The 24,035-nt window shown below is 42.5% G+C and overlaps 1 protein-coding gene across 7 annotated transcripts in view; it reads left to right on the forward strand.

Moving 5' to 3' along the window:
• Window positions 1-24,035, forward strand: part of KANSL1 (KAT8 regulatory NSL complex subunit 1) — a 184,846-nt gene that overhangs the window by 57,467 nt on the left and 103,344 nt on the right. For all 7 annotated transcript variants that reach the window (XM_017349250.4, XM_070060558.2, XM_089316870.1 and 4 more), the window contains one exon: window positions 3,037-4,408. In XM_017349250.4, the coding sequence (XP_017204739.4) occupies window positions 3,120-4,408 (1,289 nt within the window). In that variant the 5' untranslated portion in view covers window positions 3,037-3,119. The remainder of the gene's footprint in view (window positions 1-3,036; window positions 4,409-24,035) is intronic.

A 24,035-nucleotide genomic window follows, 5' to 3' on the forward strand; every position in this document is an offset into this window, starting at 1 on the left:
ATTTTTTTTAAGTATTAGGAAAATGTTCAAAGTCATGATGGTACATACAAGTTTTATAAATACTGATTTTTGGCCGGCGCCGTGGCTCACTAGGCTAATCCTCCACCTTGTGGCGCCGGCACACCAGGTTCTAGTCCCAGTCGGGGCGCCGGATTCTGTCCCGGTTGCCCCTCTTCCAGGCCAGCTCTCTGCTATGGCCCGGGAGTGCAGTGGAGGATGGCCCAGGTGCTTGGGCCCTGCACCCCATGGGAGACCAGGAGAAGCACCTGGCTCCTGCCATCGGATCAGCGCAGTGCGCCGGCCGAAGCGCGCCGGCCGTGGCGGCCATTGGAGGGTGAACCAACGGCAAAAGGAAGACCTTTCTCTCTGTCTCTCTCTCTCACTGTCCACTCTGCCTGTCCAAAAAAAAAAAAAAAATTCTGATTTTTGCTTAAAAACTCAGTTTCTATTACGGCAACAAAACCATCAACCTTGAAGTGACAGGTAAACTTGTTCATTTTTCAGAAAATGTGTAACTATCCAAGTTTGAACAATCTTATTTTTTCTGTCAGTCGTTCTGCCTGCTTATAAAAGCAGTATTCCATGAAAAACTTGTAGTTCAGTTGTGCAGGGCTTTTTCTTGAGACCTCATGATGCAGCAAAGTGCTTTGTGTGTGTTTTCTCTTTGCTTCCACAGAATATTTTTTTTATTTTTAATTTATTTGAAAGAGTTAAACAGAGAGGTAGAGCCAGAGACAGAAGCAGTCTTCCATCCGCTGGTTCACTCCCCAAATGACCGCAACAGCCACAGCTGAGCTGATCCGAATCCAGGAGCTTCTTCCAGGTCTCCCATATAGGTTCAGGGGCCCAAACACTTGGGCCATCTTCTGCTTTCCTAGGCCATAACAGAGAGCTAGATTGGAAGAGAAGTAGTCGGGACTCAAACCAACACCCATATAGGATGCCAGCGCTGCAGGCCAAGCTTTATCCCGCTGCACCACAGTGTTGGCCCCCCACAGGATATTAAAAACAAAAGCCATGCACTTAAAAGTCAAAATTTAATAAAATTCATAGCTTTTATTCATTTATTGAAGCTAAGTGGAACTGAATTAATGGAAATTGTGAGTGAGTGGAGAATATAATTACTACAGTTTGATGCCTCTACCTTGATTTGTACTAAGTTTCCAGCATTTTTGCTCACTTTTGTTTGTGAACACTCATTGCAAATGTAAACACAGTACGGCCATGGTGGCCATTTGGGGGGTGAACCAATGGAAGGAAGACCTTTCTCTCTGTCTCTCTCACTGTCTATTACTCTACCTGTCAAATTAAAAAAAAAATGTAAACACAATAAATAAGGCAGCTAATGTTAGTTTTACTATGAAAATATATCTGATTTCATGGACCTTCAAAATGGTCTTTGAGTTCCCAGAAGTCCAGAGACCATACTTAAAAGAATAGCTTTATGTAGATCTCCCTTTGTTCCTAGACCAAACTGTTCAAGGGAGGTGAAAAAGAGGCAAGTGATTGAAATTTTTGGCGTGGTTACTAAATAAAAGCAATGCTGTTACCCAAGGTAATGAAACAGGTTGAGAGGAGTGTGTTAGAAGAACAGCATGAGCTCTGAGTTTCAGGGGGCTTTGAAGATTAGAGTTGCGAATGTTGGATAGAGCAACTCAGAAAATGATTTTCTGAGAGTTAGTGGACCTCGCCATAATAATGGTTATTGCCAAGTAAGTGAGTTGAGAGAAAAGAGAAGGCTGAAGAAAGGACCTTAAGGAGCACTAAACTTTAAGGGGGCTGGAAGATGAGAATGGATGATGGCATTGTCAAGGGCACAGGGAAAGAGAATTTCAAGGTGATCAGCACTGCCTGAGGCTTCAGAGAAGTCAAATGGGAACTGAGATCATTTGGATTTGATAATGAAGCTGCTGGTGATCTTTGCCAGAAGAGTAGGGATGGAACCATGATGATCGAAGGATGAAGAGTGCACAGGCAGCTATTCATATTGTTGTTTCAAGAGGTTTTGGGGTTGGGGCTGGCACCATGGTACAGTAGGTTAATCCTCTGCCTGCAATGTCGGCATCCCATATGGGCGCTGGTTCTAGTCGCAGCTGCTCCTCTTCCAATCCAGCTCTCTGCCGTGGCCTGGGAAAGCAGTAGAAGATGGCCCAAGTCCTTGGGCCCCTGCACCCGCATGGGAGACCAGGAAGAAGCACCTGGCTCCTGGCTTCGGATCAGCGCAGTTCCGGCCGTTGCGGCCATTTGGAGAGTGAACCAACAGAAGGAAGACCTCTGTCTTTCTCTCCCTCTCTCTGCCTGTAACTCTGTCAAATAAAATAAATAAAATCTTTAAAAAATAAAAGAAAAAAATGAGGTTTGGGGGCAAAGGGAAAGAGACTTGTTGGCAATTAATTTGAAAGATGGACTGTACTGAGAGGACAGAGGAGACCTCAGCAAATTCATAGGCAGAGAGGAAGGAGCCAGTAAATTAAGACATTGGTGAGCATTGTGATCTGTAAGAAAATAAAATTGATGAAGCCAATTGGCATTACAGGTGAGGTAAAATTAGCCTGTGGCACAAGCTTTACTTAGAAAGAAGTGAGAAGCTAATGAAAACTGGATCTTGTGGCCAGAAAAATGCAGACATAAGACATTTGTCATATAGCTTTTTCTTACTAATTTTTAATTTAATTATTGGATGTTTGGTTCGGTAGATTGGCTTTAAATGTATCGGTCGGTGTCAAGAAGTTCAAAGAAATTTTTCTCTTAAATGCATATGAGTTGACTTGATTAACTCTTTAAGAATGGAAAATTTGGCAGCTTTCAGGTTATGGTCACAAGTGACTAAAGGAAGGGTAGAATATTCTTTCTCTTTGCTGGAATTGTACCCTCCTCCCTCCCCTGGATAAAAGATCTGGGTCTCCAGAATGACTCCAACATGTTTTCTGTGTAGCAGCATAGTTGGTACAATAGCCTCAAGTGGAGCTTGTATTAGAAACATGTGTTGTTTTTGAATGTGCTTGTATTTCTAACTTCCTTTTCTTTTTCTTCTAGTCTGTTCTCAGGGGAGGCAGAAAGGGGCCGAGGAGCTGGCCTCGGCACCGGGAGAGGCTGGACTTCCTGTCTCTGTGTGCTGAATGGCTGCGATGGCGCCCGCTCTCACTGACGCAGCAGCCGAAGCACACCACATCCGGTTCAAGCTGGCTCCCCCATCCTCCACCTTGTCCCCTGGCAGTGCCGAAAATAACGGCAACGCCAACATCCTCATTGCTGCCAACGGAACCAAAAGAAAAGCCATTGCTGCAGAGGATCCCAGTCTAGACTTCCGAAATAATCCTACCAAGGAAGACTTGGGAAAGCTGCAACCACTGGTGGCATCTTATCTCTGCTCCGATGTAACACCCGTTCCCTCAAAGGAGTCTTTGAAATTGCAAGGGGTCTTCAGCAAGCAGACAGTCCTTAAATCTCATCCTCTCTTATCACAATCCTATGAACTCCGGGCTGAGCTGTTGGGGAGACAGCCAGTTTTGGAGTTTTCCTTAGAAAATCTTAGAACCATGAATACAAGTGGTCAGACATCTCTGCCACAAGCACCTGTAAATGGTTTGGCTAAGAAATTGACTAAAAGTTCAGCACATTCTGATCATGACAATTCCACTTCCCTCAATGGGGGAAAACGAGCTCTCACTTCATCTGTTCTTCAGGGGGGTGAAGTGGAGGGATCTGAATCTGGGGACTTGAAGGGGGGTATGACCAATTGCACTCTTCCACACAGAAGCCTTGATACAGAACACACCACAATATATAGCAATAATAGCACTGCAAACAAATCTTCTGTCAATTCCATGGAACAGCCGGCACTTCAAGGAAGCAGTAGATTATCACCTGGTACAGACTCCAGCTCTCACTTGGGAGGTGTCAAGTTAGAGGGTAAAAAGTCTCCCCTGTCTTCCATTCTTTTCAGTGCTTTAGATTCTGACACGAGGATAACAGCTTTATTGCGGCGGCAGGCTGATATTGAAAGCCGTGCCCGCAGGTTACAGAAACGCTTACAGGTTGTGCAAGCCAAGCAGGTGGAGAGGCATTTACAGCACCAGCTGGGTGGATTTTTAGAGAAGACTTTGAGCAAACTGCCAAACTTGGAGTCTTTGAGACCCAGGAGCCAGTTGATGCTGACTCGAAAAGCTGAAGCTGCCTTGAGAAAAGCTGCCAGTGAGACCACCACTTCGGAGGGACTTAGCAACTTCCTGAAAAGTGACTCGATTTCGGAAGAATTGGAAAGATTTACAGCTAGTGGCATATCCAACTTGAGGTGCAGTGAGCAAGCCTTTGATTCAGATGTCACTGACAGTAGTTCCGGAGGGGAGTCTGACATCGAAGAGGAGGAGCTGATGAGAGCAGATCCTGAGCAGCGTCATGTACCCCTGTGAGTAGAATCCGTGCGTGTTGTCTGCAAAGATGGCTCTGAGATTGTTGTCAGGGAAGAAGGATTTAGTCATCCTCATTGTGTAGAGAATGAGATTCTTTGCATACAGATTCCTAGATTCCACTTGTCTATTTCCTAATCTTAGGCTGGTGTGTTTTACCTTCTAGTGAAAAAATGGAAGGTATTTCTGTAATGTTTGGTTGTTGTAGGCTAAAAGGTCTTAATTTCCTTTGAAGTCTTATTAAGAAAAACCAAGGTAGTCTGCTTGTAAAACTGTACAATTGTAAAGTTGATGATCCAATTCTTTCACAGTGAACAATTAGCTTTCTTTTGGTACTGTAGGACATTTTGGTAAGTGTTCATGGCTTGACTGTTCAGATTTTGTGATTTCTAGTAAGTGGAGACAAATGTCTAGTTGATCTAATTAACTCAGCTGGAATTTATAGTTGGTTAAAATTGAACTTTGAGCAGAGAGCATAGCCAGTCTCCAGTATAACACTTGGATTTTTTTATGTTGTAAGGACAAACAGAAGATTCTTTGGAGTATTTTCTGTGTTGTCTTTCAGTACAGTCCACTTTCACAACTTGATTCTCTTCCTAAAAGAGCCTGTCTTTATCGGATTCATATTTTGTTTTCTGTTGGCTGAGTTAAATATATTGGCATATCTGGGATAAATTGTTCCTGGTTTTTCCATCTTTGTTGGTGGGAGAAATTGTTAACCTCTTCATGGGTGGTACTCCAGATTAGTGTGATAGAGCCAGAGGTGCCCCATTCTTATTCTTCTTACCAATCCTACATTCATGTATTCGCATAAGGAAATAATTATACTCAAAGGTAAATAGATCTGTTCTACTTAGAAGTGTTATAAGAGAGAACATAAGAAGTTGGCAAACAGGAGCAGGATAGTTTTGGTAGAGATCTTCGAAGTCTGGATTACCAGACAAGGCTGAAATGTGTGAGTATGTTAGAAGGGTTAATTTTCCCTTGCTTGTGGTAAAAAGGTGATTACATTTTTTTCTGGAGTGTTTATTTGTTTAGACAACTATACTTTTTGACAACTATGCTTTTAAGCAGTAATTACTAGGTTTCTCAATTTTGTTTATATTATTCACTTGGATAACTGTGTATCTTGTATATATTTTGAGAAAAAAGTCTGAGTAATTTTTGCTGAATTTCTTCCTTGTAAATCTCACACTATTATCATTTGTTAATTTACTCCAGCCTGCTTCCATCTTCACATTTAAAGCAGGCATGTTTCAGAGGTTTGCTTCTTCTGTAGCGCTGCTGTCTTCCTTTAAGTGGATTATTAGCGTAAATCAGCTTGCCAGTAGTTGTGACATCATACCCAGTGACTATACTTCCCAAACCACTGTTTAAAAAAACTTCGTGAATATTATTTTGTATTTTTAAAGGATAGCAAACCTTGTAGTTGTGGCATTTTAAATTGCATGTGCTTATTTTGTATTTAAAAAAACATCTAGAATTACAAGTTTACTGTTTTCAAGGATACATTGTACTGAAAGCATTTCTAAGTTTTGGTAATGTTATTGGCATAACCGTTCCAATCTAATGAAGTGAAGATAACTAAGAGAGCTTTTCTTAGTCTACAGGATAATCTAGTGACTTGATTTTCTAGAACTAATCTGTTTATACACCACTTTGTTCTGAGATACCTTGAAAGTATGTGGTGCTTGGAAGGGTGTGAAATAAAAGGGTAGCCAAGGTGTCATTTTTGGGAAATGTTAGGGGTTGAGTCTTCTTGCAATTAAGCCATTGGAATAATGCTTTAAAAAAGTGAGTTTCCATGTGTCAGATCATGTTAAAGTAAGGAAACTTGAACATTAAAATTACTGTCAGGTAAATGTTCTAATTGTATTTAAATTAAAATTATCAATAAAGCATATGCAGCTTTTTGTAAAAAAGATTATGTATAACTCTGCCTTTCAAATAAATAAATGAGGGAGAGACAGGGGGAGAGATCTTCCATCTGCTGGTTCACCCTCCAGATGGCTGCAGTGCCGAAAGCTGGGTTGATATGGAGCTAAAAGCGTTCTTTTAGTCTCCACGTGGGTGCAAGGGCCCAAGGATCTGGGCCGTCTGCTGCTGCTTTCCCAGGTGCATTAGCAGAGGGCTGGATCAGAAGTGGAGCAGCTGGGACTTGAACTGGCACCTGTATGAAATGCAGGTGCCTCAGGGATGGCTTTACCTACTGTGCGGCAGTGTCAGCTCCAAAGCATATATTACTTTAAACTTCTTGTTGAGTAAGTCTTCTAGATTAATTCCTAAAGCTGTATTTATCCAGGTGTTTATTGATTTCTGTGTTTTGAAGGCTTGCAGCAGTTGGCCAGACAGTGAGACTGAAAAAAAAAAACCCACAAGAAAAAAAAGGGAGGTTGTTCTTTGGATGCTGAGAAGCTTTTTTTGTGCTGTGATAGTACCTTCCAGATCTCATAACCACGTTGATAACAGTTGAGTCCTAGAATGAGACGTTAGTTAATTCTTCAGGAGCTTGACTCAACTGATCGGTTTCAGCTTCTCCCACTTCCGCCAACCCCCTGAATTCATTCATATGCTAGATTTAGACCAGGTAGCCATGATGAAAGCATTTGGTACAGGAGACTGTTGGAACAGTCGTTCTTAACTGATATTGATTAAATTACAGATGGGTAATTCTATGGAGATTATAAGTTCTTCTCCAATAATTGTGGCTTTTTTCTTTTTTCTTACCTCCCAAGAAGGAAAACATTGATCCTTTTTTTTTTCAATCCTTGAGACATCGTCACAGTAGCAAGAAAGGTTGATTTTTTTTAATGTTGTTGGAATTTTGGCAAATTTTATGTTTATATTATACTTGACTCAATTGATTATTGCTAAATGAAATATGTTTGAGAAGATCTTCTCACCATTTTGGTTAATTTTTTTGGTCAACTGATTTCATGTTTGGTTTGAGACTATTTACCATAAATCTTTCTAAGATGTTTCATGTATCTTTCTGTCTTGGTACAGTGGGAGTGTATAACTGCTTTAAAAATTCTGCACCATCTTGGATTTGTTGTGATGACATCATTGTTTAATGATGTCACTGTGAAGGCATGAGAATTTGGAGATCATCTCCTTGATTGTGAAATTAAGGAAGCTGTTTGTTTTAATAAATGACTTAATGTTTAATTCTTAGTTGTAGAAGTAAAAATATTATATATGTAATATACCTGTTGAGTGTGTGCTCGTATGTTTGCTTTCCTTCATTTTAGGTTTTTATATTCCTCTGCTTTCTCCTCTGAGAGTTTTTATTCTTTTTTCTTCCTCCCATTTTGTTATGAATTCTGGGAGCCATTCTTCATTTTGCTAATTCTGGACCTATGCTGTAGTAGTACTTGCTGTTGAAATAATTTTTCCATTTAGTATTCTTAGATTAGTATTCTAGGTACCTGGACCACATCATATAGACTTTTCCCTAAATATCTTTATGAGAACCCCAGGGAGAAAAAGGTGCAATCAAGAGTAATTCTAGGCCGGCGCCATGGCTCACTTGGCTAATCCTCCACCTGCGGCGCCAGCACACCGGGTTCTAATCCTGGTCGGGGCGCTGGATTCTGTCCTGGTCGCTCCTCTTCCAGTCCAGCTCTCTGCTGTGGCCCAGGGGTGCAGTGGAGGATGGCCCAAGTGCTTGGGCCCTGCACCCGCGTGGGATACTGGAAGTGCCTGGCTCCTGGCTTCGGATCAGCGTGGTGCGCTGGCCGCAGTGCACCGGCTGCAGCGGCCATTAGAGGGTGAACCAACGGCAAAGGAAGACCTTTCTGTCTCTCTCTCTCTCTCTCACTGTCCACTCTGCCTGTCAAAAAAAAAAAAAAAGAGTAATTCTATTTTTTTTCTAAGCCTTATAGTCTGTTTTTACCTGGATACTGTAATTTATGTTCAGTCGTTTTCAGTTTTTGTTTGTTTAAAATTTATTTATTTATTTATTTGAATGTGGAAGACAGAGGGATCTTCATCTGCCGGTTCACTCCCCAAATGACAGTAATGGCTGAGGTCGGGCCAGTCTAAGGCCAGGAGCCTTGAACTCCATCCGGGTCTCCCACAGGAGTAGCAGGGACCCAAATGCTTGGGTTATCTTTCACTGCTTTCCCAGGGAGCTTGATGGGAAGTGGAGCAGCTGGGACTTGAACTGGTGCTCATGGGATACTGATGTTGCAGGCAGCAGTTGGCTTAACTCACTGCACCACAGTACTGGCCCCAGAGTTTTTGTTTTCCTGTTGGCTTTTGGAAGTTTACAGCCACACTTAATGGTCTTTTTGTTGGACCTTTTTATTTTTATTTATTTTAATTTAATTTGAAAAGCAGAGAGGCAGATATAGATCTGCCATCTGCTGGTTCACTCTCTAAATGCTAGCAGTAGCCAGGAGCCTTGAACTCAATGTGGATCTCCCCTGTGGATGACAGGGACCCGACCGCTTCAGCCATCGTTTGCTGCCTCTCAGGAAGTGCATTAGCTGGAAGCTGATTTGGAAGTGCAAGAGCTGGGACTCAAACCTGCACTTGAACGTGGGATGCAGATGTCCCAAGCAATATCTGAATAGCTATGCCAGACACCTTTCCCTGTTGATCTTTTTAAAAGTCTCAGTTGTGGTTTCATTTTGTTTTCTTATTCTTGGTGGGGTTTGTTTAAATTTTTATGCTTTAATTTCTGGTTTATTCTAACCTGTGTTTTTATTTGTCTTAATACCTCTAAAGTGTATTCCAGATCAGGGTTGAGTAAAAACAAACGAGATGCTCAGTTCTGAGACACTAAAACACTTCTTTGAATTTTGGACAGTCCTGACTGCCGTGACTTTGCTGTATTTCTCCTGGGGAATTTTACTTAAGAGTTAATGAAGCCCGTAGATGGAATGAATTTCTAGTGTTTATAGGTTTTGCTTTTTAGGTAGTCTGGAATATTACATATTGTAACTCCTACTTGAGTTTATTCAGTATACACAGATGATGCTGCCGAAGTCAGTTAATTTATCGTTTTCCTACTCTTCCTGTTGCAGAAGTATGGATGGAGGAGACATTAGCCAAGGGACCCAAGTCTCATCTTCTCCTCTAAACCCTTTTCTGCCAAAACTAGCAACAGACGAATCACGTGACTACTTTTCTAATTCAAGTGAGGGAATTGAATGAAATGTTCTTTTGAAATGTCTGTATCTTTAGATAATATCAGTGGAGCTTTTCTTACCGCTCTTTGCATTTGGGGAAGCTGAGGCTGAAGTCTTCTAAGTAATTGGTATAACATGAAGCAACAGATTTCTTGGGACTTACAGCTTTGATTCTTCAGTGCCTTAGTTTCTTGGTTTATTTGTTTTTCATAGTCGAAGTAATTATGTTTTTTTCATGTATGATACAAAGGTAGGGATAATTCCATTGTGTTCTTACAGAACTTACTTCCGAGCTGAGTAACCTTCCATTCGCAGAGCACCTTTAATGCAATGCTCTTTGCTTTTCTGCTGGACTTGCACATGACATCCATTGGCAGAAATAGGAATTTTTGTGTGTTTTTTTTTCTTTTCCTTTACTCCTCCATTTTTTTTTTAACTTGAGAAAGTGGGTAGGTAGTAAAAATTATTCTTAGTGCTTATTGTAGGTTTCTGAAGAAAGGTCACAGGAATTTGGGGTATACATCTTTTAAAAAGAATTACTGGGGCTGGGCCTGTGGTATAGCAGGTAAAGCCAGCTGCAGTGCTGGCATCCCATATGGGCACCAGTTTGAGTCCCAACTGCTCCACTTCCAATCCAGTTCTCTGCTATGGCCTGGGAAAGCAGTGGGAAATGGTCCTAGTCCTTGGGCCCCTGCACCCGCATGGGAGACCCAGAAGAAGCTCCTGGCTTTGGACTGGCACAGCTCTGGCCATTGTGACCATTTAGGGAATGAACCATCAGATAGAAGGCCTCTCTTGGCCTCGGCCTCGGCTTCTCCGTAGCTCTGCCTTTCAAATAAATAAATAAATCTTTTAAAAATTTATTTATTTACTTGAAAGTCACAGAGTCAGAGATTTCCCATCAACTGGTTCACTCCCCAAATGCTTGCAGAGCTGAGTCTCAGGCCATCTAGGAGCTGGGAACTCAGTCTGGGGTTCCTAGATGGGTGGCAGTGACTCAAGCACTTGGGCCATTACCTGCTGCCTTCCAGGGTGTGCATTAGCAGGAAGCTGGAATCAGAAGTGTAGCTGGGACTCAGCCCAGGCACTTGGATATGAAATGTGGCATTTTCAAAAAAAATAAAGTTGGAAGACTTTTGTGACAGTGGTAAAGTGGTCATATAACAAGTACTTGTTGGATGAGCAAGTATGTAAGACAGAGTGTTGGAGGTGAGTAAGTATCCTCGAGGAGTTTATAGTTTTGACTGGAACTGTGTAGACAAAGATGAATACCTAGTGCCTGGCACATAGTAATATAAGATAAATGCTGATAAGGATGAAATAGGAAGAGATCACAGCTGGTTGACAGGAATGTAAAGAAAGGATATTAAAAATGAGCCTTGAAGGATGGTCAGGATTTTGATAGTTTCTTTCGGTAGTAGCCTACTGTTGGAAGTCAGTATAGGCAGAAGGCACAGCACATATGGGAAGACAGAGGTTAAAAGGGTTGGGACTTTCATGGCTACAGTGGGATATGTTGGAGACTTAGTAGTATAGGAAACTGATAAACATAGCATAAAAAGGAAAAGACATAATTCAAGAAGTGATGTAGAGCTAAATTTAGCGGGACTTAATGACAGTTAACCTTGGAAATGGTCAACGAAGATTGACGTTTTTAGTCTGGATGACTATAGCAATGGATGGTTTCTGGATACATTCCAGTACTCAGTTTTGTTTTGAAGATGTGTTTATTTTAAAGGCAGAGAGAGAAGAGAGTGTGTGTATGTGTGTGTGCGTGACAGAAAGAGGTTTCCCATCCACTGGTCTGTTCCTCAGTTGTCCCCGGCCAGTTCTGGGCCAGGCTGAAGCCAGGATCCCAGAACTCCATCTAGGTCTCTCATGTGGGTGGCAGGAATCCAAGTGCTTGGGTAGTCATCTGCTGCTTCCCTGACACATTAGCAGAAAGCTGGATTGGAAGTTCGAGTCGCTGGGACTGGAACAAGGCACTTTGGTATGGAATGTGGACATCCTAGGCAGCAACTTAACTTGCTCTGCACAATTCCTGTCCCTCAGTGCCCAGTTTGCAAAATAAACCCAATAGCTTTTGAGGGTTCGGGTTCTCAATGAAGTCTTCAGAATGAAGTTTTCTATATTGCTTACAAATTTCAGCGAGTGTTACAGATCAGGAAATGAACTTTCAAGTGATCGTCTGTAAACAGATGCTGTGTGGAGAGACCTCAAATCCTTAGGTTGGGACTGGATGTTTGGGCTAGTTAAGATGCCCTGCATCTTATGTTGGACTACCTAAGTTTGATCCCTGGCTCCTGACTCTGGCTTCCTGCTAATGTAGACCCTGGAGAGGGCTGGTTGAGGGGCAACAGTGCACGCTCATGTAATTGGGTCCTCCTCCTAGGTGGGAGACCTGAGTTAAGTTTCCAGTCATTGTGAGCAGGGAAGTCAGTTGGTGGATGGGAGCTAAGTGTGTCTGTCTGTCTTCCTCTGCCATTCAAATGAATAAATTCAGACACCTTACATTGGAAGATATTGGACTTGATTAATTCATTCATTATATCTATAAGGCATGTCCACTATAAGTTGGGATACTGGATGCTACTAGTATGTGGCGGACCATAAGAGACAGAATCATCGCCCTGTCCTCATGGGGAACAGGTTAGGAAGAGATAAATTATTTAAGCAGATTATACACATCATACAGATAGGATTGTGAGTGCCGCAGAAGCAAAGTTGGGAGTGCTGTGAGGGTACATACCAGGTAGTCAGCATATGGGGAGGATGAATCTGTCAAGTGTAATCTGAGACTTGAATAATTAGAAGGATAAGGAAAGAAGGAGAGTTTGCTATTTATTGAGTAACTTGTATAAGCTAAGGTCCTAGAAATGGAAGTTAGCTTGGCAACTTTCAAGGAACAGAGCAAAGTATAGTCCTTTTTTTTTCTTATGGAAACTTTTATTTAATAAATATAAATTTCGAACATACAACTTTTGGAGTATAGTGGTTCTTCACCCCATAACCACCCTCCCACCCGCAAACCATCCCATCTGCTACGCCCTCTCCCATTCCATTCTTCATTAAGATTCCTTTTTAATTATCTTTAAAAGTGTAGTCCTTTTAAGAAAGTAATGACAGGCCGGCGCCGCAGCTCACTAGGTTAATCCTCCACCTAGCGGCGCCGGCACACCGGGTTCTAGTCCCGGTCGGGGCGCCAGATTCTGTCCCGGTTGCCCCTCTTCCAGTCCAGCTCTCTGCTGTGGCCCGGGAAGGCAGTGGAGGATGGCCCAAGTGCTTGGGCCCTGCACCCCATGGGAGACCAGGAGAAGCACCTGGCTCCTGCCTTCGGATCAGCGCGGTGTGCCGGCCACAGCGCACCAGCCGTGGCGGCCATTGGAGGGTGAACCAATGGCAAAAAGGAAGACCTTTCTCTCTCTCTCTCTCTCTCTCTCTCACTATCCACTCTGCCTGTTAAAAGTAATGACAAATGAGGCCTAAGAGGTAATTGGTTGTTACACCATTCAGGTACATTGTTGCTCATTTCAAACTTAAAATTCTTTTTTTAAAAAAAGATTTATTTGACAGGTCAGAGTTAGAGAGGTCTTCCATCTGCTGGTTCACTCCCTAAATGGCTGCAGTGGCTGGAGCTAAACTGATCCGAAGCCAGGAGCCAGAAGCTTCTTCTTGGTCTCCCACTTAAATGCAGGCCCCGAGGACTTTGACCATCTTCCACTGCTTTCCCAGGTGCAGTACCGGGAAACTGGATGGGAGGGAAGTGGAGCAGCCTGGATTTGAGCTTTCACTGTAGGGGGCAGCTTTATCCATTACACCACAGTGCCAACCCCCAAATTTAAAATTTTACTGTGAAGCCACTGACAGAGGTTTTGCAACCTGATTTTTTTTTTTTTTAAAGAAGACCCCTATTTTATTTATTTATTTATTTATTTATTTATTTATTTTTTTGACAGGCAGAGTGGACAGTGAGAGAGAGAGACAGAGAGAAAGGTCTTCCTTTGCCGTTGGTTCACCCTCCAATGGCCGCCGCGGCCGGCGCGCTGCGGCTGGCACACCGCGCTGATCCGATGGCAGGAGCCAGGAGCCAGGTGCTTTTCCTGGTCTCCCATGGGGTGCAGGACCCAAGCACCTGGGCCATCCTCCACTGCACTCCCTGGCCACAGCAGAGGGCTGGCCTGGAAGAGGGGCAACCGGGACAGAATCCGGCGCCCCGACCGGGACTAGAACCCGGTGTGCCGGCGCCGCTAGGCGGAGGATTAGCCTAGTGAGCCGCGGCGCCGGCCGAAGACCCCTATTTTTGAAGTGGTTGGAGGTGTATTGGCTCTTAGGATAAGTTTTTCAAGAGGGCTGAGCTTTTGTAATAGAAGAATAAGATATTTGATTATTGGAAGTAGTGGTGAGAAGGACTTGCATTTGATTGTTGTGTTGAGTAGTTAGTGTTGAGAGAAAGGGAAAAGGTATCATGTGATTCCCAGATTTTTTGGTGGGAATAACCAGGTTGAATAAATTTACGAGAAGGGGAAGGTTATTGAATGGGGTGGGCTTTAAGTACTTTTCATTCAGATGTTTTCCTTTGCTGGTTATAACAAGGAGGAGTTTCCAGTGTCCTTCTCAAGGCACCCTGGTAGGTCCATCAGCATAATAAAATAAATTATACCTGCAAAAGGGAATGTTTGTGGCCACATTCTGTTAGAATGAGTAGTGTTTTAATTTTCCCACTCTCTCCCTTAAGTACTGACCAACATGAACTATTCCGCAAGCTGGACAGAAATTCATACCTAAGGTTATCTCCTTTTATGTCCACCAGTGCCTTCTCTTTTTCCTGTTTCCCACAATGTTTCTAAAAAAATTATTATGCTCATATGTTAAATGTAAAGAAAGCTTTGAATTTCTGTATTCTTTTTAAGATTTATTTATTTATTTAAAAGAGTTACACAGAGAAGGAGAGGCAGAGAGAGAGAGAGAGAGTGAGGTCTTCCATCCACTGGTTCACTCCCCAATTGGCTGCAATGGCCAGAGCTGTGCCAGTCCAAAGCCAGGATCCAGGAGCTTCTTCCTGGTCTCCCACGTGGGTGCAGGGGCCCAAGGACTTGGGCCATCTTCTGCTTTCCCAGGCCATAACATAGAGCTGGATTAGAAGTGGAGCAGCTGGGATTTGAACCAGCGCCCACATGGGATGCCAGCACTGCAGGCTGTGGCTTTACCTGCTACGCCACGTGCCAGCCCTTCTTTTTTTTTTTTTTTTTAAAGATTTATTTTACTTATATATTTGAGTTAGAGAGCTATCTTTCCATCCACTGGTTCACTCACTTTCCAGATGGCTGCAAGGGCCAGGACTAGGCCAGGCAAATCCAGGAGCCAGGAGCTTCTTCCCAGTTTCCCATGTGGATGCAGGGGTGCAGGTACTTGGGCCGTCTTCCACTGCTTCTTAGGCCATAATCAGGGAGCTGTATTGGGAATGGAATAGCTGGACTGGGAACCACTGCTCATATGGGATACCTGCATCACAGGCAAGGAAGGATGCTTAGCCCACCATGTCACAATGCTGGCCCTAAGCTTAGGAACTCTGATTTCTGTTATTTAAGGCTTTTTGGCAACTTAGCTGTTTGATGTTATAATTATGAATGAGGGTTTTCTGTACCAAGGTGATAAAATAATATTGAAATTAATTTTATGCTAACTAGAAGTAATCTGGCCCATACTGCTCACATGGTACAGTGGGCCCTCTGCGTCCCTGTGTTCTGCATCCACAGATTCAGCTTGAAAGTATTTGGGGTGGGGATTGCTTCTGTACTGAAAATGTACAGACTTGTCATTATTTCCTAAACAGTGCGTTGTAACTATGTGGCCTTTATGTTATGTTAGGTATTACAGATAATTTAGAGATGATTTCAAATGTAAGGTAGGATGTGCCTAAATTATATGCAGATAATTACGTTTTATATGAGACTTGAGCATCCTCTGATTCTGATTTTCAGGGAGTCCTAGGATGACTTTATATTGAAAAATTGTTGAAGTGTAATTGTGGGTTACTCTGGCAGCCTATTTAGTAACATTTAATAATTATATTGATAATCAGAACTCAAGTATGAGGACTGATAGAAAAATTGATGGTTTGTGTCGGGGGGATGGGGAGATTGGAAAATAGCAACAGGGAGAAGTGTTAATTCATTTTTTAAAAAATATTTATTTAATTAATTTATTTTGAAAGGGTTACAGAGAAAGGTAGAATCAGCGAAAGAGAGAGGTCTTCGATCCTCTGGTTCACCCCCTAAATGGCCGCAGCTGCCAGAGCTGAGCTGATCTGAAGCCATGGGCTTTTTCTGGGTCTCCCACGTGGATGCAGGGACCCAAGTACTTGGGCCATCTTCTACTGCTTTCCCAGGCCATTAGCAGGGAGCTGGATTGGAAGTGTAGCAGCCGGGACTAGAACTGGAACTCCTGTGGAATGCTAGCGTTGTGCGTGCTGCAAGGCTGGCCTCAAGGGTTTTTGTCTTGATTTTATAGATTTAGACTAATGGGTAGTTTTAGTGACTCGCTTAACATCACACAGTGCGTAAGAGAGCATATTCTTCTAGCCTAAGCATAACACACTGGTTGTATTAGCAGAAACGGAATCAAATTGTCCTTTAGATTAGGTTGATGAAAAGACATCTACCAAATCCTGTAAAATACTACCACTAATTTTATATTTAAGAGACTAATGTAACTTGGTAGTATGTATTTTAGGGAAACATAATGGTCTATATCTTGACCAAATGTAAGTACACTCTTTTTTACTTTTGTGTTTAAAGATTTATTTATTTATTTAAAAAGAGTTAGAGTGATATCTTACATCTGCTAGTTCACTCCAGACGGCTGCAATGGCTAGAGCAGGGCCCATTCAAAGCTAGGAGTCAGGAGCTTCTTCTGGGTCTCCCATGGTGCAGGGGCCTAAGCACTCCTGCCACCTTCCACTGCTTTCCCAGGCGCATTAGCAGGGAGCTGAATTGGAAGTGGAGCAACCAGGACTCTACCCTGTGCTCGGATGCTGGCACTGAAGCCAGCAGCTTAACTTGCTGTGCTCTAGTGCTGGCCTATGATATACTCTTAAGCCTACAATACCCTATTTTCATTTCTTTTGTGGGGTAGAAGTTGGATGACTGGAGAGAGGCATTTTGCTAGGGCAGAGTCAAATGTATAGAAAGTGACTGGAGTGTTTTTGTTTTTAAAAGAGAAAAGGAAAATAATATTTATTGATCACACCTTCTAGATGTTAGTGGTTTACATTTGTTATCTTACTATTCAAAACATTAATGTGCTGATGGTATCCCCATTTTCTAGTTTAGGCCCAAGACTGGATATGTTAAATAATTTGCTTGAGGTCACAGTGAAGGTAGAAGCTAGCTCTGGAGATCTTTGTACTGTTATTCTCCTGGAACTAGATGGGAGAGGAGGTGAAGATGATGAAGCATAGAGCAGCCTGAAGGGAGATAGCTTTGCTGCTTGTGGTAACTCCTTTAGAAAGTGCTCTGACAGTGTGCTACCCTGGTGGGTGTGGATAGACTGGGAGGGATGATGGAGAGTTAAATCATTTTCCTCTTTTATGATAAATAGTAATATGACCTGTGTCATGAATTTTTCAATCAAATGGCTAAATCAGACATTTTTGACAGTCTAAAGCAGTGACTTATATATGTAGAAAATCATCTGATTACCCCAGTTGGTGGAAAAAATCTTTTTAAGAAAAGAAAGTATTTTTATATTCTGTTTCTTTAGAGTTCACTTATGCTTACACCTGCTACATGAATGTAAGCATGTATGAGTATGTAGTGTTTATGAAGAATTTTCTTTAGTATCTGGCAAACCTAGTTACTCTAAGAATTTGGGACGGTGGGCCTTATGATGCAGCAGGTTAAGCCACCTCTTTAGACACCCATCTTCCATATCTGAGTGCTAGTTAACTCCGGGATACTCTGCTTCCAAACCAGCTCCCTTGGTGATGCACCTGGGAATTGATGGATTATGGCTAAATACTAAGTCCATGCCACGTATGTAGGAAACTGGACCATTTGAGGAATGGACCAACAGATGGGAAATCTCTCTTCCTCTCTCTCTCTGGCTCTCAAATGAATAAACAAATACATCTTAAAAACAAACAAGGCTGCTGATGTGGCACAGTGGGTTAAGCTGCTGCCTCCAATGCCAGCATCCCATATGGTCTCGGTCGCTCCACTTCTTTTCCATCTCCCTGTTAATGCACCTGGGAAAGCAGCAGAAGATGGCCCAAGTTCTTGGTCTCTTACACCAACGTGTGAGACCCAGAAGAAGCTCCTGTCTTAGGTCTGGCCTGGCCTGGCCCAGCAATGTTTTTTTTGTGGCCATTTGGGGAGTGAACCAGTGGATGGAAGATTCTCTCTCTTTTTCAAATAAATAAATAAATCTCTATTAACAAAACCAAAAGCCTATACCTTAAAAAAACAACAACTTGAATGAAAGGACAGTTGAAGAATATTTTCATTGGCTTTCATCCACTTAGTCTGATTTTATGTCATTTTGTTGTCTGAGTAGGAGGTTGTTATCAACATTCTAGCAACAGAAACCGAAGGATGAATTCGAGGTTATTTTCTTAGCATTTGTGGGATTAGTACTAAAGAGAGAGTAAATAAAGTAGAAAGAATTTTTCACTGTTTTTGAGAATTATTGATTTTTTTAAAGATTTATTTATTTTACTTGGAAGTTAGAGTTACAGAGAGAGCAGGAGGAAGGAAAAGCAGAGATAGAGAGGTCTTCCATCTGCTTGTTCACTCCCCAGATGGCCACAATGGCCAGAGCTGAGCTGATCTGAAGCCGGGAGCCGGGAGCTTCTTCCAGGTCTCCCACGCGGGTGCAGGGGCCCAAGGATGACTTTGGTCATCCTCCACTGCTTTGAATGGCTCCAAAGGAGAGAATGTGGTGAGATAATAAAGCTGAACCTTTACCAAATGGGTATCCTCTTTGCTTAATAAAGCCATTGTTGAAGTGTTATGCTGTGCAAAGAAATCCTTCTAAATGAAAAACATTCATCTTTCCATTCCCCTCAAAAGAAGCAAAAACAGTAAAGTTCTTTTGCTCTTTCCCAGAAACGATTAAAAGTTACTGCAGATTATAAAGTTCATTTATATAGAATAAATGTGAATTGACATTGTGACATAGCAAAGGCAGAATTTTAATTAGTGCCTTTAAAAAAGATTTATTTATTTATTTATTTGAAAGGCAGAGTTAGACACAGAAGGAGAGGCGCAGAGGCGCAGAGAGGTCTTCCATCTGCTGTTTCTCCTTAATTGGCCACAACAGCCAGAGCTGCGCCGATTCGAAGCCAGGAGCCAGGTGCTTCCTCTGGGTCTTCCCATGGGGGTGCAGGGGCCCAAGCACTTGGGCCATCCTCCACTGCCCTTCCAGGCTACAGCAGAGAGCTGGACTGGAAGAGGAGCAACCGGGACTAGAACTTGGCACCCATATGGGATGCCAGCGTCGCAGGCGGATTAACCAAGTGAGCCAAGGCGCCGGCCCCCAGGTGGTGGCTTTACCTACTATACCACAGTGCCAGCCCCTGCTTTATTCATTTATTTTTTTAAGGATTGTATTTTTTATTTGAGAGGAAGAGTTACAGAGACAGAGCCGAGAGTCAGAGACAGTCTTCCATTCACTGGTTCACTACCCAAATGTTGGGCCAATCCGAAGCCAAGAGCCAGGAGCTTCTTATGGATTTCCCACCTGGGTGCAGGGGTCCAGGCACTTGGGCCATCTTCCACTGCTTTCCCAGGCCGTAGGTGAGAGGTGGATCAGAGGAGCAGCAGGGTCATGAACCAGCATCCATGTGGGATGCTGCCTCCGCTGGTGGAGGCTTAACCTACTACAGCACAGCACCGCCCCCTAATTACTGCTTTTTAGATAGATGAAATTGGCATAGCTTAATCCTTCATTTACTCATTCAATTGTGTTTCAAAGAATTTTACTGTGACAATGAATGTATTTGGGATTTTTCTAAAAATCCTCAATAGATCTTGAGAGTTTTCAGCTGTTATTGCAATCACTGTTTCTCTGGATTTCCAAATGGGTGAAAATGCTTCTTTTTTAAAGGCTCATTCATTCATTCGAGTTACTGAGAGAGATTTTCCTCTGCTGGCTTACTCCCCAGTGGCCACAATGGCTGGGGCTGTATCAGGCTGAAGCCAGGAGCTAGAAGCTTCTTTCAGGTCTTTCATGTGTGGGTAGGGGCCCAAGGCTTTGGGCCATCCTCCATTGCTTTCCCAGGAGCATTAACAAGAAGCAGGAAGTGCAGCAGTTGGGACTTGAACCGGCACCCAAATGGGATGCCGGCATTGCAGGCAGCAACTTAACCCAGTATGCCAAAACGCCACAATGCCAGCCCCCAAAATTTTTCTTTTTAAACTGACACTGCCCAGCATACCTAGCAAGTATTCTGGGGGAACATGCTATGTGCAGTGGGTTTAAAAGATCCTTACAAGGCTGAGAGCATAGGCCTCTTTTTGTGAGATGGAAACAGAATGAAGCTTAAGATACATTTTGCCTCTACCCCGCAGAGGCAAATCTCTTTTGAAAATACATTCAAGCAATCACAAAGGTAATTCGACTTAAAAAGTATAAGTAGAAAGGCTAATTTTGTGTTTTCACGAAGTTTAGTGCAATGAATGTCCTTAATTGAGAATTATTTTAATTTATTGTGAATGATAATTTGAATATAAGCAAGTCTCAGATCTAAGAGTTGAGAGCTCTTAAGTCACTTTGAAATTTTCAAGGTGCATGTACATTTAGGACATTAACATGAGATGTGTGTGTGTATGTGTATATATATATATACATACATATATATATACGAGATTATTATTTCCATTAATGTCCAAAGCTTTTTTAGGTTACTTAAGCTTCCATGGTTTACCCAGAGGTAAGACAATGTGAGGTAATTTCGGCCAAGAGTGTTAAGACTGGCTGATGAATTTTTGGAAGGGTAAGGCACAGAATTGTTCTTGGGTGTTTCCTAGCAGGCAAATCTTCAAAGAGCTAAAGCATATGTTTTTATCTATTGTACTTCAGTGGTGCTGAGAGAATTTACTGGAGTTAATAATCTGAATAGAAATTAAGGTATGTCAGTCAAAAAATGTCTCTGTGGCAGTTCCTGAAAAACAGTTCTGGAATTCTCTAATAATAATAAATACAAACATTTTCAGTGCTATAATTACTTGGAGACTAGCCTTCTCAGAATCATTTGTCATCAAGATTAACCTTGCTTCTAAACATCTTGCAAGGGAACACTTCTCTGAGAGAAGGAATGATGGAAACACTTAAGAACTAAGGAACTCGGTTAGTCTTTTTAAGAAATTTTTGTGGGTGGTGGCGCTGTGGTGAAGTAGGCTAAGCCTCCCACTGTGGTGCCGGCATCCCATATGGGTGGCGGTTCGAGGCCTGGTTGCTCCTCTTCCAGTCCAGCTCTCTGCTATGGCCTGGAAAAGCAGTAGAAGATGGCCCAAGTGCTTGGGCTCCTGCACCCATGTGGGAGACCCAGAAGAAACTCCTGGCTTCGGATTGGCCCAGCTCCGCTGTTAGGGCCATTTGGGGAGTGAGCCAGTGGATGGAAGGAAGACCTTTCTCTGACTCTATGTAATTCTTCCTCTCAAATAAATAAATGAAATTAAAAAGTAATTTTTGTAACTGATTTTCCCCCCTTACCTTCAAGTTGAAAAAGCAGCATTAGAATTAGACATTTTATGCTCAGTACTAGAAATAAGGCACAGACCTTAAATGCTGAAATCTTAGAAAGGAGCAGTTTCTATGGGCTGAGGTGATCAGAAGATCTGAGAAGAGATGAACTTGAGTTTGGATATTAAGAGGAAATAGGGTGATTCAGGTCCAAGGATAAGTAGTAATGTCAGAATGAGGATATTTTATAAGAAATCAGTAAAAAGAGCTATCTGCCAAAGGTAAAATGTTCAGGAAATTAGAAGATGAGGTTGGAAGGGTAAGTTGGAGTCACATTTTGGAATGTCAAACACAGTGCGTTTGAGTTTGTTTCAAGAATCACTAAGGAGTAAAAGGCATAATTCAAGTGCTTGTAAAAGAATCATTTGATGCTGATGTGGACTGGATGGATTGGGGATTTGAGATAGCTTGAAGCAGAGCAAGACTAAAATAGAGGAGGCTGTTGTAGTAAGCTGGCTGTAAATAAAGGTCTTGAACAAGATGATGGGCATGGAGTCGTAAGAATGGTCCAGATGCAAGATTGATGGAATGAGACATGACTTTGGAGGGAAACACATATTCGTCATATACAGAAGAGAATCCTAGAGACAGATCAAGTGACTGTGCTGCGCTAAATAAAGATTATTAGGATAGAGTCAAGGTTGTAATAGAGGTCATGAGTTCACATCGACAGTCTTTCTGTGATTACACATTATAGGTAACTTGGGACATGACTGGATTTTTTTTTTTTTTTTTTTTTTAATGATTTGTGTATTTGAGAGGAGAGAGATCTTCCATCTGCTGATTCAGTCCCCAGATGGTCACTGCATCCTGTGACCAGGAACCCAGGAGCTTCTTTCTGGTCTCTTATGAGGGTGGCAGGGGCCCAAACACTTGGGCCATCCTCCACTGCTTTTCCCAGGTCATTAGCTGGAACCAGATAGGAAGTGGTGCATCTGGCACACAAACCAGTACCCATATGGGATGCTGGTGTTGCAGGCAGCGGCTTTCCCTGGCATGTCACAATGCCAGCCCCTGTGACCGGAGTTTGATACTAGAAAATTAGTATAATGTTGATTAGAAATAGGAGAGGCATAAAGACAAAAGGGCATGGGATTATTTGGAATGGAGGGACTTTTTGTGGAGTGCTTGTTAAAAGGGGTGACTGTTGGGGCCAGCGCTGTGGCGCAGCAGGTTAACGCCCTGACCTGAAGCGCCGGCATCCCATATGAGTGCTGGTTCTAGTCCTGGCTGCTCCTCTTCCGATCCAGCTCTATGCTGTGGCCTAGGAAAGCAGTAGAGGATGCCCAAGTCCTTGGGCCCCTGCACCCACGTGGGAGACCTGGAAGAAGCTCTTGGCTCCTGGCTTAGGATCGGCGCAGCTCCAGCCATTGTGACCATCTGGGGAGTGAACCAGCAGATGGAAGACCTCTCTCTCTCTGTCTCTACCTCTCTCTGTAACTCTGTCTTTTAAATAAATAAAATAAATCTTTAAAAAAAAAAGGGGGGGGGTGACTGTTAGCTTATTTTTTTTAAGTTTATTTTCTAAACTATTTGAAAGGCAGAGAGAAATCTTTAGATTTCCCATCTGTTAGTTACCAAATTCCCACAACAAACTGGGGCAGGGCCAGGCTGAAGACAGGAGCCCAGAACACCATCTATTCCTACAAGAGAGGTAGGGGTATAAGATCTCGAGCCTTTATCTACTGCCTCCCGGGATACATTAGGAGAAAGCTGGATTATAAGTGGGGGAGCTAGGACTTGAACCAGGTATTCTGATGTGTGGCTTAACTTGATGCTGCACAGTACGCCTTCCCCTGTCCCCCCATGTAGCTTGAATGTTTAGCTCTTTAAACTTTACATGTATGGTTTGAAGTAAGATTTTAACCTTATTTTTATTCCCCCAATGGGCGACCTGTTAGCTCCAGACAAAATGCGGAGCAGACAGTTCTTTTTCTGTGATTAGCAGAAACATTTGTTGAGCTGTGTCTGTGTATATGTTTACTGTTTTTCTTGTTCATTGATCCATTGTCCATTTCTGCACTAGTATCATTAGTTTGAATTACTAAAGGTTTAAATACTATAATGTATTCTTTATATTTGTAAGGTATACAAGTTGATCATAATCTTAAATATCTGATAAGATGATTCCAGGCTTCTTGTATGGCAAATTACATATTGTATTCACTTTATTCTCCTATGTGAGTTTAGAATCAGTCTGTCAACTTATTTAAATCATTTTATGATTTGAGTGGAGATTACTTTGAACATGTACATTAATTTGGAGATATGACATCTTAACTTTAGGTCTTCCAGAGATGTCTTCATTTTCTTCTTGCGTCTTTGGTGTTTAGAGTAAGATTCAGACTCTGTAAGTTTTGAGTATCTTGTTAGGTTTATTTGTAGTTTATAGATTTTACTACTATTAAGGATGAGATCATGTCTTGTAGGTAAGTATTGAGTTTTGTGGCCAGTGCTGTGGAGCAGTTGGTTGAGCTGCCATATATCAGAGCACTGGTTCAGATCCCGGCTGCTCTGCCTCCCAGTTAGCTCCCTGCTAATGTACCTGGGAAGGCTGCAGGAGATGGCCCACATATTTGGTCCCCTGCCACCCACATGGGAGACCTGGATGGAGTTCTTGGCTCCCAGTTACAGTCTAGACCAGCCCTAGGTGTTGGAACCATTTGAAGAGTGAACTAATGGATAGAATATCTCTCTCATTGCCTGTCATCTCTGTTCCCCCCCACTCAACTTTCAAATAAATAAATAA

This window comes from Oryctolagus cuniculus, chromosome 17 (assembly GCF_051225735.1).
Source record: "Oryctolagus cuniculus isolate XC-2025 breed Fujian yellow rabbit chromosome 17, ASM5122573v1, whole genome shotgun sequence".
Classification (NCBI taxonomy): domain Eukaryota; kingdom Metazoa; phylum Chordata; class Mammalia; order Lagomorpha; family Leporidae; genus Oryctolagus; species Oryctolagus cuniculus.